The sequence below is a fragment of the Nannobrachium achirus genome (genome assembly GCF_963921795.1).
Source record: "Nannobrachium achirus genome assembly, chromosome: 11".
NCBI lineage: Eukaryota > Metazoa > Chordata > Actinopteri > Myctophiformes > Myctophidae > Nannobrachium > Nannobrachium achirus.
The window spans coordinates 30,040,150-30,053,505 of NC_137820.1; the positions used below are offsets into that span (position 1 = coordinate 30,040,150).

The 13,356-nt window shown below is 42.5% G+C and overlaps 1 protein-coding gene across 1 annotated transcript; it reads right to left on the bottom strand.

The window, feature by feature from the left end:
* Positions 1 to 5,225: 5,225 nt before the first annotated feature.
* LOC308293490 (scavenger receptor cysteine-rich type 1 protein M130-like) lies at positions 5,226 to 10,275 on the bottom strand. The gene is made up of 5 exons (XM_080736042.1): positions 10,119 to 10,275; positions 7,958 to 8,257; positions 6,845 to 7,177; positions 5,879 to 6,199; positions 5,226 to 5,700 (listed from the first exon to the last, which is right to left on the bottom strand). Exons 1-5 carry the CDS (start codon positions 10,198 to 10,200, stop codon positions 5,645 to 5,647), a joined length of 1,092 nt encoding a protein of 363 aa, XP_080592168.1. The 5' UTR covers positions 10,201 to 10,275; the 3' UTR covers positions 5,226 to 5,644.
* Between the last annotated feature and the right edge of the window lie 3,081 nt (positions 10,276 to 13,356).

Consider the following 13,356-nt stretch of genomic DNA (forward strand, 5'->3'; position numbering starts at 1 on the left):
AGCAACCATGTTTTTTTACCCTAGCAACCAACTGGGCATAAAAGGGATTCTGTTAGGGATCTCCATATATGGGCATAAAAGGGATTCTGTTAGGGATCTCCATATATGGGCATAAAAGGGATTCTGTTAGGGATCTCCATATATGGGCATAAAAGGGATTCTGTTAGGGATCTCCATATATGGGCATAAAAGGGATTCTGTTAGCTGTTAGTGATCTCCATATATGGGCATAAAAGGGATGCTGTTAGGGATCTCCATATATGGGCATACAAGGGATTCTGTTAGGGATCTCCATATATGGGCATGAAAGGGATTATGTTAGGGATCTCCATATATGGGCATAAAAGGGATTGTATCCCAGATGATGCCCTGTTAGGAGATCCACACTAACAGAATCCATATATGGTCCTACCGACAGCAGCAAAAGCCAAGCTCTACGCTGTCAACGCAGGGCCTGGATCCTCCTCTGTCACTGTTGATGATGCTGGAGGCCTACCCCCCTTGTTGCACGTTGCACAGGGCGCACGCGTCATGCTGCGCCAAAACCTTTGGATCGAAGCTGGCTTGACCAACGGGGCCTTAGGAACAGTCCTAGGAATCCTATACGACCCCAATGGCCAACCGCCACCTGCCCTGCCACTTGCTGTCTTCGTTCAATTCGACATCTACAAAGGGCCAAGCTTCCACCCGCATCATGCACGCACTGTGCCAATTCCGCCGCACACTTACAGGTGGATGAAGGCAGCCGACGTCTGCACACGCACCCAAATCCCTCTTTCTCTGGCCTTCGCTGTCACCATTCACAAGAGCCAAGGTTGGACTTGCGACAAAGTGCGCCTTGACATCGGAACCTCTGAGCACTCCTTGGGTATCACTTACGTTGGCTGTTCCAGAGTTACCTCCCTGCAAGGCTTGTGCCTCTATCCAGCTGATTTGCACGCAAACGAGTGGGCGCGCTTCCAGAGGATCAACAACAACAAAAAGCAGCAAGAACACAAAGCCATTGACAAGGCCCTGCAGAAAATGCATGACACGCTGCTGCGCCACACTCAGCACCCCTAAAAACCAGTACTTGGGATTTGTTGATGTAAATGTTCACATAGAGTGTAATAATTGGTAAAACAAACTTTTGGCCTATTTGTGGAGATAAGCGACCAACGCTTATCTCCCGATTAGGGAGTCTTACTGGTGTATTTAATGTATTCTCTCTCTCTCTCTCTCTCTCTCTCTCTCTCTCTCTCTCTCTCTCTCTCTCTCTCTCTCTCTCTTTGCTTTTCTAAAAGCCATAGGTAGGGCATTCCATAGCCTCGGTGCCCGTGCTGCAAAAGCCTGATCACCTTTTGTGACGAAGTGAGTTTTGCAGACTTCTAAGAGGGCCTCATCAGAGGATCTTAAACTACGGGGTGGGATTTAAGGAGGCACCAGGTCCATAATATATTTGGGGGCAGGCCCATTTTGGGCTTTAAAAGCTAATAGAACTATCTTAAAATTTTAAGATAGTTCTTTTAGATGTTTTTAAAACAAATATAACTTGCGTCTTAGATGTGTGTAACCCTGACCCACTTATACACTTATCTCAAATCCCTGTTAAAATTAACCACCAATTACCCATATTACAGTCAGCATCTGCCATTCCATCATTCATTCCTACTCTTATTTGTCCCAGACCGCATAAGCCACCACCAATACCTGGCCACTCTAGAGGCATTGAACATACTCACCTCCGCCCTCTAAAACGTGCCACAAATAATCCTACCACTGAAGTTAGTCTAAGCATGGCCCTTTTTAATACTAGGTCCATAAATAAGAAAGAGATTTTATTGAAAGATTTTATCATAGATCACAACTTGGACTTTTTATTTTTAACAGAGACCTGGGTGCATGCTGGTGACAGCTCATCCTTCTCTGATCTCCTCCCACCTGATCGGACATTTTTCAGCACCCCCCGGACTACAAGCACTGGGGGGGGGGCTTGCCACTATTTTTAAAAACAATACCCAGTGCAGGCAGATTCAACCTGCTACCATTTACCCCAGTTTTGAGCTGCAGACTTTTGAGTTGTCATTGTCCTCTCCGGTGCTATGTGCACTGGTTTACCGCCCCCCAAAGAGCAACAAGGATTTCAACCAAGACTTTGCTGATTCTTTGTCTGAGGTCATGGTAAAATATGATTATTTACTAGTTAGTGGCGACCTGAATGTCCATGTCTGTTGTGAGTCCAAACCCCTTGCTAAGGACTTTTTAAATCTTATTGATTCTTTTAACCTTACTCAGTCCATCACAAGCCCAACACACAAAAAAGGACATATTTTGGACCTTGTCCTCTCATATGGGCTCTCAGTAAAAGTTACTGACATATGTGCCCCCCCTTGTCGTTCTGACCATTTTCCAATTTTATTCACTGCTACAATCCCCTGTTCCATGTCTAAACCTAATAATACTGCACGTCTCAAACGTTCCATCAATCCATCCACTGCTTCTCAATTCTCCCATATGTTCACTGATCCCACAACTACTGCCCTGATTGACAACTGTCCCATTAATGTTGAGACACTCTCCTTAAATTTCAACACCACCTGCTCTCTTATTCTGGATACTATTGCACCTTTTAGACCTCAGCACACTAAAGCACTTTCTGAGCCCTGGCTTAATGAGTCTACCAGAGCTCTCAGACGCCTTTGTAGGTGTGCTGAGAGAGCCTGGAAAAAGGACAAACTCCAGGTACGCTACGATATTCTCTGTGAGAGCCGAACAACATATCAACATGCTGTTAGAGCTGCTAAATCCTCTTTTATCTCCAACCTTGTTTTAAAAAATAGCCAAAAACCCCAGGTGCTTTTTAATATTTTTAATTCCCTCATAAATCCCCGTGATGTCTCTGCTTTAGTTCCATCCCCCTCCCTCTGTGAAGATTTTAAAAAGTTTTTCACTGATAAAATAAATGAGCTCAGGTCAGCCCATATATTTATTACCCCTGATCCTGTATCTTCCCCAGGTCCTGTTGCTGTCCTCTCCCAGTTCCAGCCCATTTCTCTCACCTCCCTCACTGATACTGTTTCCCATCTCCGGTCCACAAATTGCCCCTCTGATTGTATCCCCTCCCGTCTTCTCAAAGAAGTTTTTGGTTCCATTGGCCCCAACATACTCACCTTAATTAATTTAAGCCTCACCTCAGGCTGCATCCCGGCTGCTTTTAAACACGCTGTGGTGCATCCTTTAATTAAAAAGAAAAATCTTGACCCCACCATACTCTCCAATTTTAGGCCCATATCCCAATTACCCTTTTCATCCAAGGTTCTAGAGAAAATTAGGGTTAGGGTTAGGGTTAGGGTTAGGCTCCTACCTACCTGGCTGAACTGGTTGAACCATACAACCCAGTTAGAGCCTTACGGTCAGCCGACCTTTCGTTATTGAACCCCACTGCTACTGCCAGACTCATAACTAGGGGTGACCGCGCTTTTGCCGTGGCCGCCCCTAGGCTGTGGAACGACCTTCCTCTTCGTGTCAGGTCTGCCCAGTCTATTGAGGCTTTTAAGTCCCTTCTTAAGACTCACTTTTTTAATCTGGCTTTTAACTGCAGCTTTTAAATTTTTAACTTTGTTATTTTTCTTCTTGCTTGTTTGATAATTTGTCTGTACTTTGGTTGTATTGTTTTTCGATTCCACTGTTTTTATTCTGTTGTAAAGCACTTTGGTCGGCATAGTAGTTTTTAAATGTGCTATATAAATAAAGTTTTGATTGAGTTTTGATTGAAAATCAATTCTAAAAACAACAGGAAGCCAGTGGAGGGTCGCCAAAACGGGTGATGTGGGCACGTTTTCTTGTGTTTGTAAATTTGCAGATGACAAAACAGACTTCATTTTTGCAATTATTCTAAGTTGGTAGAAACATGACAGTACAGAATTCTTTTTACTTGACTTGGACATTGAATGCAAGATCTGAGTCAAAGAAGACACCTAGGCTTTTGTCGGCCGTTCTCACCGCCCTGGATAGGCTGCCCAGGTCATCTTTTAAAAGGCTAGTGAGGTTTGGAGGGCCAAAGAGAACGATCTCAGTCTTATCCATGTTCAGCTGGAGGAAATTTTGTGACATCCATGAATTAGTGTCAGCGAGACAGGCCCTTAGACCATCTAAGCTTCCTGCGGTGGGGGATTTGACTGGGACATAAATATGTGAGTCATCCGCATAGCAGTGGAAGCAAAGCTTATTAACTGAGAGGATATACATTTCTCCAAAACTTTTGACAGGAATGATAGTTTCGAGATTGGCCTATAATTGGGTTTCTTCAGGAGGGGCTGGACGATGGCATGTTTAAAGGCAGAGGGAAAAGTACTGGTGGATTGGGGATGCATTTATGATGGCCAGAATGTGGGGTGAAATTGAGTGAAAAAACCTCCTTAAAGATTTTGGTTGATATGGAATCCAATTGGCAGGAATTGATAGGCTCATAAAGTACTAAAAGTAGCCTATATCCTTTACCTACGCAACAGGGCATGCCTCAGCTGCATATCTGTGATCTGTCATCACCACAAGCGTCTCAGTCATTGTCGTATTGATGAGAAATGAAAAAAATATGATATTTCTCAAAAAATAATTTGCGCCTCTTTCGCGGGTGCCGGCTTCATGGTCCAATTATGTCCCCGCCACGTAGAATGACAGATACCTGAACACAATGGTACTATATAGTGGGTCAGTGAGTCCCTATACCAAAGTATAGATAGACACCCGTCCACATTAAATCAAGGATGCCTCACATCAAGTCCACTCCACCAAGAAGTCCAGTTTCAATTTAGTTTGAAAGAATGACTTGTGAATGACACATTACCAAAGATCCACAAACATGCATAAATAATGTCAGTTTTTATTTTATTTCACTCAGAACACACACGTACGCACACACTCACTCACACACAAAACATATTTGTATTCAATTAAATTAAATTATATATATATATATATATATATATATATATATATATATATATATATATAAAGACCTGGCTGCTTGTTTCTTTGGCAAAATCTGGCAACACACGATTCCCTGTTCACTTCCTTACTAGGAGGAATTGAAAAGATGTTGAATAAAGCAGCACACAGATACAAACTCAATGGCGCCCTCTGTAAAAGGCGATGGTGGCGCCCTGGAGAGGGCCATGAATCAGGTGAATTCAACTGGTCAAACATTTTCCAAATTGTCGAATAATAGAAGAAAGAGGCAACATATCTCAACTTGAACCTTGTTTTAATATCATCATTATTTTAAAGGGCCACTGGTGTAGACAACCACACATACTCTGTACATATGGAGCCGACAGAGACGTATTTAACCAGACAGTGAGTTTCTATGGGAGAGAGAAATGCAAACAGAGCTGGACAAAGTCCATTCATGTCCGGTTACTGGTGGCAGTGTGAGAGAGGGGCTCATTCTCAGAGGAGAATTTATGAGGAAAAAACTGAGTTGTCGTAAACACAGCTGTAGTTCCCCTGGTGGGTGTGGTCTGCTGCAGGAAACAGGAAGTCGGCAGAGTGATTGACGGCTGGCTGGGTGTGGTTGTGTGGTGTCCGGGATCCAGTGAAGGTGAGGTGGAAGGAGCCTCCTGGGTACTGTGGCTGGATGGAGCAGCTGATGGTGAAACTGGAACCCTCAGACACCTGCAGCCCCTGCTGCTGGCAAGGTGGTAATGTTTGGCTTAAACAGATCTGTAACAAAACAGGTGATTGGGAGAGAGAGAGAGAGAGAGAGAGAGAGAGAGAGAGAAAACTAAGTGGTGCTTGCCATGTGAAGAAGACGATGTAAGCACAACAGGGAAGGACTTGTGGTGTGTTACAACTAAGGTATGGAAAACACAAATAAAGTAGCTGTCATTGAGTGTCTTACCTGAACAGGTCAGCCCCACTTGGTGGCCAGAATAGGTAGAAATTATATAAGAATTGTTATGCCTTTCCCTCTCTACACACTCCCACAATGAAGACTCAGACCCGTCACAGCTAGATTCAATCCACCACCTGATTTCAGATGATGGAGCACGAAACCTTTCTGCTGCTTCAACAGAGCCACAGCTCAGCTGTCTGCACGCCACAGCTGATGACTTCTGGTTCCATGACCAATCATCCACTTCTCTCCACTCTCCCAGATATTTCATCTCCAGTTTACCATTACAGTGACTGGTTCCTGCCACCAACCTGACATCATTAGACTCTGTACAGAGACAAGAGAGTAAAATCCAGTCGCACCACAACATGAAAAAAAGTCGACTAAATTCTTATGATATTTAGTTGACTAAAACTAGACAAAAACTAAAACATTTCAATTGACTAAACAAAATCAAACATTTCTGACATAATTAACACTGGCCCCGTCTTTACTTTCTTCACAGGTGTTACCAATGATGCTGATTAGGGCTCTGGCCCATTCTGGTCAAACAGAGGGGTATCAAATGGCCCCTTTTGGCTCTGTAACTCTGAGGGTTTATTTGGTTCCATTTGTACTCTCTCAGAGTTTAGGTCCTTGCAATCAAAATGTTTGAGAACCACTGTGCGACACTAAATGGAACGCCTTACAATCATTTGTAACACCTGTGAATGAAGTGAGGAAGGGGCCAATGTCTTTCCTATTGACCATATTCACCTGGCAGCCATGTTTGAATGAAGCAATAAGCCACAAGAGGCGAGTGGTTACCTGGTATTTTACACCGGCTGAGAGCGGTGTAAAATACAGGTAACCACAAGCCTTGCGTGGTGTGGAGAGAGAGAGAGAGAGAGAGAGAGAGAGAGAGAGAGAGAGAGAGAGAGGCCTTAGCTGAGTAGGTAGAGATCCAAACCAAAACTATAGTTTGTATTTTACCTGAGCAGGTGAGTCCAACAGTCTTGTCAGGTGAGCAGGTGTTTCTAGTTGAGTCTGAGGTTCTACAGTCCAGGAGAGCAGACTCACTGCCATCACACTGGAACTCTTTGGTCCACATTGGAGCCTTCACTTCTCCATAGAGCGCCCCCTGGAGGACTGAAGGAGGCCCACAGCCAAGCTCCCTGCAGACCACCTCTGCATCCTGCTGGTCAAAGTCACCTTCACACACTGAGAGCCAGGACTGTTCAGACTTCACTTCCACTCTGCCTGAACACAAACTACCTACATGCTCTGAATGCACCAACCTTAAATTATTCACCAACCTCACAGATTCTAGAGAGAGAGAGAGAGAGAGAGAGACAGAGAGAGAGAGAGAGAGAGAGAGAGAGAGAGAGAGACACAGACAGACAGACAGAGGTGGGGGGGTGTTAATTAAGCAATCTCTAAATTAAGCAATTTAGAGTTCAGTTCAGATAACACGAGATCTGTCGACTCTCACTCACACGCACGCACACACACACACACACACACACACACACACACACACACACACACACACACACACACACACACACACACACACACACACACAGTGGCCATAGCGGCCATATATAGCGGAGTATAGGTAGAGAGGCCCTCTGGGAATCAGACGATAGCTGGTTCGACCTCCAGCTCACCCATTGTACATGTCAAAGTGTTCCTGAGCATGACACGTATTATTACTTCGCCAGCAGAGCGTGCAAGTACTGCGTTTGCTTCCATGTGTGTCTGTGTTTACATCATCCAATGGGAAAACCTTTGAAAAAACATGGGTGAGGTCACCAACAAGTGCGACCTGATATAAATAACAAGGCGCAAGTTGGCACAGTGCCAACTTCCCCACCCACATAGCAACGAACAGCACCGATCACAGTACTTGCACGCTCTGCTGGTGCACAAGTAGGCCATATACAGCCACGACTGCACAAGCAGTAAGAGCAATTTCCCCTCCCCTATATGATTTTAAAGAGAAGCATGAAGCATCCTGAATTGTTTGTCTTTATTGTTATTATTTATTTGTCTTACCTGCACAGATCACCTTAATTATATATTGTTATTATTTATTTGTCTCACCTGCACAGATCACCTTAATTATATAAGAAGATTTAAAGTCTACAAGTATTCCACACTCCCTTAGTGAAGATTCAGACCCAACGCACTGATCTCGAATATTCCATGTAGATTGCCTGGAATCAACTCGCTGTATTTCTGTTGAACTAGCAGTGCCACATTGCAGCTGTCTACACACGACAGCGGATGACGCCCCTGTCCAGAAAGGGCCACGGTGAACCGGCCTCCACTCTCGCTGGTGTTTCATCTCCAGTACGCCATTGCAGTGACTGGTTCCTCCCACCAACCTGACATCACCGGACTCTGTACAAACACGAGAGTAGACACTGAAATTCATTATTAGACTTTGTCGTCCTCATCAATAACCCTGTTAACCCTGAGGTTCAGCCTGATAATATAGTCTCACCCACAGAAAGAGTTGCAACTCAGGTCACAGACCAGAATGAACAAGGCATAATTTTATTTATGCTATTGCTATGTTTTATGTTTATACATTTTCTCCTGTGATGTTATCCAAATTCCCCTTACTCTTTTTGGGACACAAACACTGTGGACAGTATTTTGCTGTTGAGAACAATACATATATTTAAAAAGATATATTTATAAATCTGAGCAATACAAATAATCAATTTAGAACTGTACCCCTCCGCACACAATCGGAGTGTGGAAAAAAAACTAAAACACTTGTTTTGGGATATGATAAGATCAGATTAAGGTAATTAAAACACTAGTCCGAAATTCTCCTTTAATAACACCTAGTCTTCCTGGGATTCAGAAATTGACACTGGCACACTGTAAGTGTGAGAGAAAGGATGTTTTAAAGTGGTTATGTCATCTCCCAAAAATCATCATTATGATACAGCAGTAGGCTACATTATGTGGTTTTAGTAAAAACAGTCTGGAAACAGGGCGGGACGTATATCACAGATGGATTGCTGAATTCCCCTCTCGCACTCCCATAACAGCCCATGACCCAAAATGAGGAATTGAACTCAACATAAATTTTCTTTTATCTGTAGATCTGTGCATATAAAATACATGTATATATCCCTCTTCAAAGCCTTAGTCAATACAACATCGTTCATGCAAAGTAGTTTGTTTATGCTTAATCGGCACCACCTCCATATGTAGCTGACTTTATTGCGACCTTAAGGTGGCATAGTCAACCCGGTATGTAAGTGAAGAATGGTATAATATAAAATGTTTTAATTTCCTTTTAAAACGTAAAGCTTTTCCTTTAATGTTACGCATATCTCATGGAAGAGCATTCCAGTGAGCAGAGTTTGTTTTGTTCTTGCAGTATTGCAATATTTGAGGTTAAAGTACAAAGTCCAGAGAAAGCAGCAAAAACAACACTGTCTGGTCACATTACTCTATGTAACCAATAAAACTGGATATTTTACATCATACACATTTCTCTATATGTCCTCACTCCCATTGAATTAATTTACACTAGATTTTTCTTTAAAGAAACACGCTCAGGTCATGTTTTGTTTTAAACCAATAAACGCAACAATGTAGCCTACAATTCCTCAATGTCTTGTACCGCAGAGCTTCTCAAAGGTGCCTTGACAAAAGTCCCAGGGGTGCCTCAGAATACTTTGATAATATTTGGAATTTATTGAAGAGATTCCAATCACCATTACTAGATAAGTGGCTCTTTGACCACTGTTGACTGTGAACCCGGTCCAGCCACTACGCTACATGTTGTGAGCTTGTAGATCATTGTGTACGTGACAATCCCCTGTTGTGAAGTGGAAAATAATAGGTTCCCACTGAAACCACTAAATGGTGCCATGCCGTTTTGGGTATCCCCAGGGTCAGGAATATAGTCAGCAGAAATGAAAACGAAAATGTAATTAATTTAGGAAGATACGCCCCACCACGGAAGATAGCCTACGCCCAACCACTAGGTAAAACAATGTTTGCACAGTTTCAATTGTAGGGTAACAAAGCCTACAATATAGGCTACTCAAAATTACTCAAATTTCAACTTCTGCCAGACCAGCTGAAATTTTACTCATCACAGGGACTGGTTAAAAACAAGAATAATTGCACTTGTTTGCTAAGTTGCCTATTTGCCATGTTTGTTTTTACGCAGATTAAAAACGTCAACGTAACGTGATCTATAATGAGTCTCTACCATAAATGACAATGTTCTTACCTTCAGCCCTCACTACGTTCAGAGCATGCAGCCATATGAACAGAAGACAGCTTTGTGTTATTGGCTTCATTTTGTTATTCATTAAACAGCACCGTGTTCTAGTTCCTCCACCACATGAGACTGGAGACTGGGTGGATGAGTGAATTGAGTGGGTGGATTGAATTGAGTGGGTGGTTGTGAAACATGGTGAAGTCAGCACAGGATCTGGTTTGATTGAGTGCAGGGGTCATTAATGTGTCTGTGGCAAGACTTGTCCCTGTCCAAACATAACATTTTGTTTTTACACACCATTATAATCAGAGTTGGTTGTAACAAGTAACGAAGTATCACTTTACAGTAATTACACTACTTTGGTCAATAACGAGTAATGTAACAACACTACACCTCCAAATTGATTAAAGATGAAGTGGTATTATGATTATACTAGGAGGAAGATTTTTTCCAAAAAAGGGTACAGAAAGAGTTAAAAAAAAATATATATGGCCACACCCACCAGTTCATTAAGTATGCCTGGTTGTCATCGTGGGTGGTGACCCATCTGAAGTTAGCCACACCCACGTATGTTGGGTCAATGGTAAAAGGGGAGGGGATGATTATGGCAGATTATGTGGCAGCCTCAAGAAAGAAATCCAAAATGCAAAGGGAATACATAATTGTTCATAACAACCACACCAGGAGGTCTAATGAAATACTGTCAACCTCCTAGACACATGAAAACCAGAAAAAGTACAAAACTACCACCACCTCTTTAATCACATTACAGTTACTGGTTAGTCGTTAACTTGTTACTTGTGTTACAATCATCATCTAAATGTATCATCATCACTTGTCTTTTAGAACGTTGGAACTGCCATTTCACTAGAATAACTAACCAGTAGAGGTAATCAAACACAAGTGAACAGCTTAGCAGCAGTCTGTCTCATTGATTGTCAGCGGCAGCGTGTCATGGTGACGTGTGCCAATCAAACAGTAGGCATCCGATGTTTGATCAACAGCTGCATATAGAAAAGGGACAAAATACAGCGTGTACAGTGTAAAACTTTGTATCCAAATTTCACGCAAATCGATACACATGATCTCTAATAGTCATGTGATCAAGACGATCTGTTTGAGTTTTCATATTCCATCCTGATTGGCTCAGATTGACATCTAAGGTTTGCAGGAGCGGCCCATTTTGAACAAAATGCTGCAGATCATCAACACAGCGTCCGATTGCGGTGAAAGTATGCACGTATATTCACAGTACGTTGAGGAACAAATGCCACCCTTTTAAATTTGCCACCGGATTCCTAGCGCCACCAGGAATACGATTTTTCTATTACTCCTGACCTGGCAGAGACCTGTGCTCCAAGGAGCACCTTTTCTGGTTAATATATGTTCTCGCTGCATCATCAGTAATTCCACTCACCAATCAGGTTTGTACATCATGCTGGCTTGGTGGACATTTTTGTCAAAGTTTTATTTTTGCCACAGACATAAAAAATGAGTATAGCCCTAAATGACAGGTCTTATGATGGAAAAATATGAATCCAGTCAGGGTGAAGTTGACCATTTATTGAAGAAGATTCAGCAACAGAGAAACAGCATTACAGCATCGGAGCTCTGGCCTGCCTGCCTAGATTATTTTTTCTAGTTTAATTCAATTCAATTAGAGAATACAGCGCTGCAGTAGAGAAACAAAGTTTGCTTTGAACAAATCTCAAACTGTAGCCTACATACCACAGTAATGGCGCACACATGCAGTCACCGCAGGAAACCTCTGTATGTGTTAAAGAATCCATATGAATAGGGTACTTGGGTTTGTGAATCTGGGGGATGGCAAGCCCACCACTCACTGTAGGTCTAAACCTGGTAAACTTGTTATGCAAATAGCCATTTGATTTGATAGGCTATATGGGGCGTCGTCACTCGAATCTATGGGGACACGTTCTAGCATGCACATGCGCAAGCACTTCTGTGCCGTTCCTGCGCGTGCATGTGTGACAATTATTGTCCGGACGCCGTGGTGGTACGTCCAGCTTCCAAGTGCTCGTACATGTTTCATCCGAAAATAGCTGATCTACAAGCTCACAAGTTCACAGCGCATCGCATCCACGACAAGTTGTGAGCTTGTAGATCAGTTATTTTGGTAACCGGTAAAGTCGCCGGAAAGACCGTTTAACCGTTTAGGCTTAGTTTACAGAGGTATATAAGGATATTAAGGATCGCAATGGAAAATAACAAATAAGCCTGCCATACCTGAGTTTAATTTTAGTTGACCTTGCACCAGTGAACTGTACTGTCCAAAACTTCGAATAAATATTAAATACCTCAATCAAACAATCAAAAGGCATAAACCATCAGCCCGAGTTTCTTTCCGGCGACTCTTCTGGTATTCGTTATTTTTACCACACAGAAACTAGAGTAACTTTTGCCTTTGACAAGACCAGAAGCAACATGCAAATTAGGTGCACTTTTGTTAAAATCGCTTTTCAAAAAAACAACATTTTTTGTCAATTTCGGCTGAGGCTGGGGGCCTCTAGGGGCCTCAGGCTGAGAACTTCAACCTCTGACTCTTTGATACCACCAACATGTGGAACGCCCTTACGCAAGCCTTAAAGGAGTGCAAATCCCTAGCCTCCTTCAAAATTGGTATGAAAAGTCACCTTCAGGCGGCTGCTACTCGAGACTTGTAAATACCCCCCCCCCTTTTTTTCTCCTCTTTTCCTTCTTTTGTAATTGATGTTATCCTATGTAAAGTACTGTTCTAATCTATCCGTCTGTCTTTCAATGTTATATGAGATAGGCCTAGGCCTATATAATGTGGTTCCTGTGTAAATAAGCCATAAAGCTTACTATAATCTCCTTTTAGTTGTACTATTGATCATGAAATTGCAAACTGCTAATATACTCTTCAATCAATCAATCAATCAATCAATCAATCAATCAATCAATCAATGTCTGCCGGCTGACACTGGTTACATTTTTTTTCCACACACAAACATATTATTTGATAATATAGTCTTCCCCGTCTTTATCTTTTGTAATTTTCTTCTTTCAATAGTCATTAGCCATTGACATTTAGCAGGCTCTGCTCATCATTGATGGCCTCTCTCAGTCTATTCTCTGTCTATTGATACTGAACACTCCTATAGAAACCCGTGAAAAGCCTACCCCCTTAAAAACTGTCCTTTATACAGTATGTAAATGTGATATAGGCTTAGTCTCCCCCATCTTTCTTTTGTACTTGCTTCATTAC

Coding starts and splice junctions, on each gene's coding strand:
- LOC308293490 (XM_080736042.1), bottom strand. CDS start 10,200: ATGAATAACAAAATGAAGCCAATAACACAAAGCTGTCTTCTGTTCATA. Junction 6,200..6,844: donor TGTTGGACTCACCTGCTCAG/GTAAAATACAAA, acceptor GTCTCTGTACAG/AGTCTAATGATGTCAGGTTG. Junction 5,701..5,878: donor AGTGGGGCTGACCTGTTCAG/GTAAGACACTCA, acceptor GTTTTGTTACAG/ATCTGTTTAAGCCAAACATT.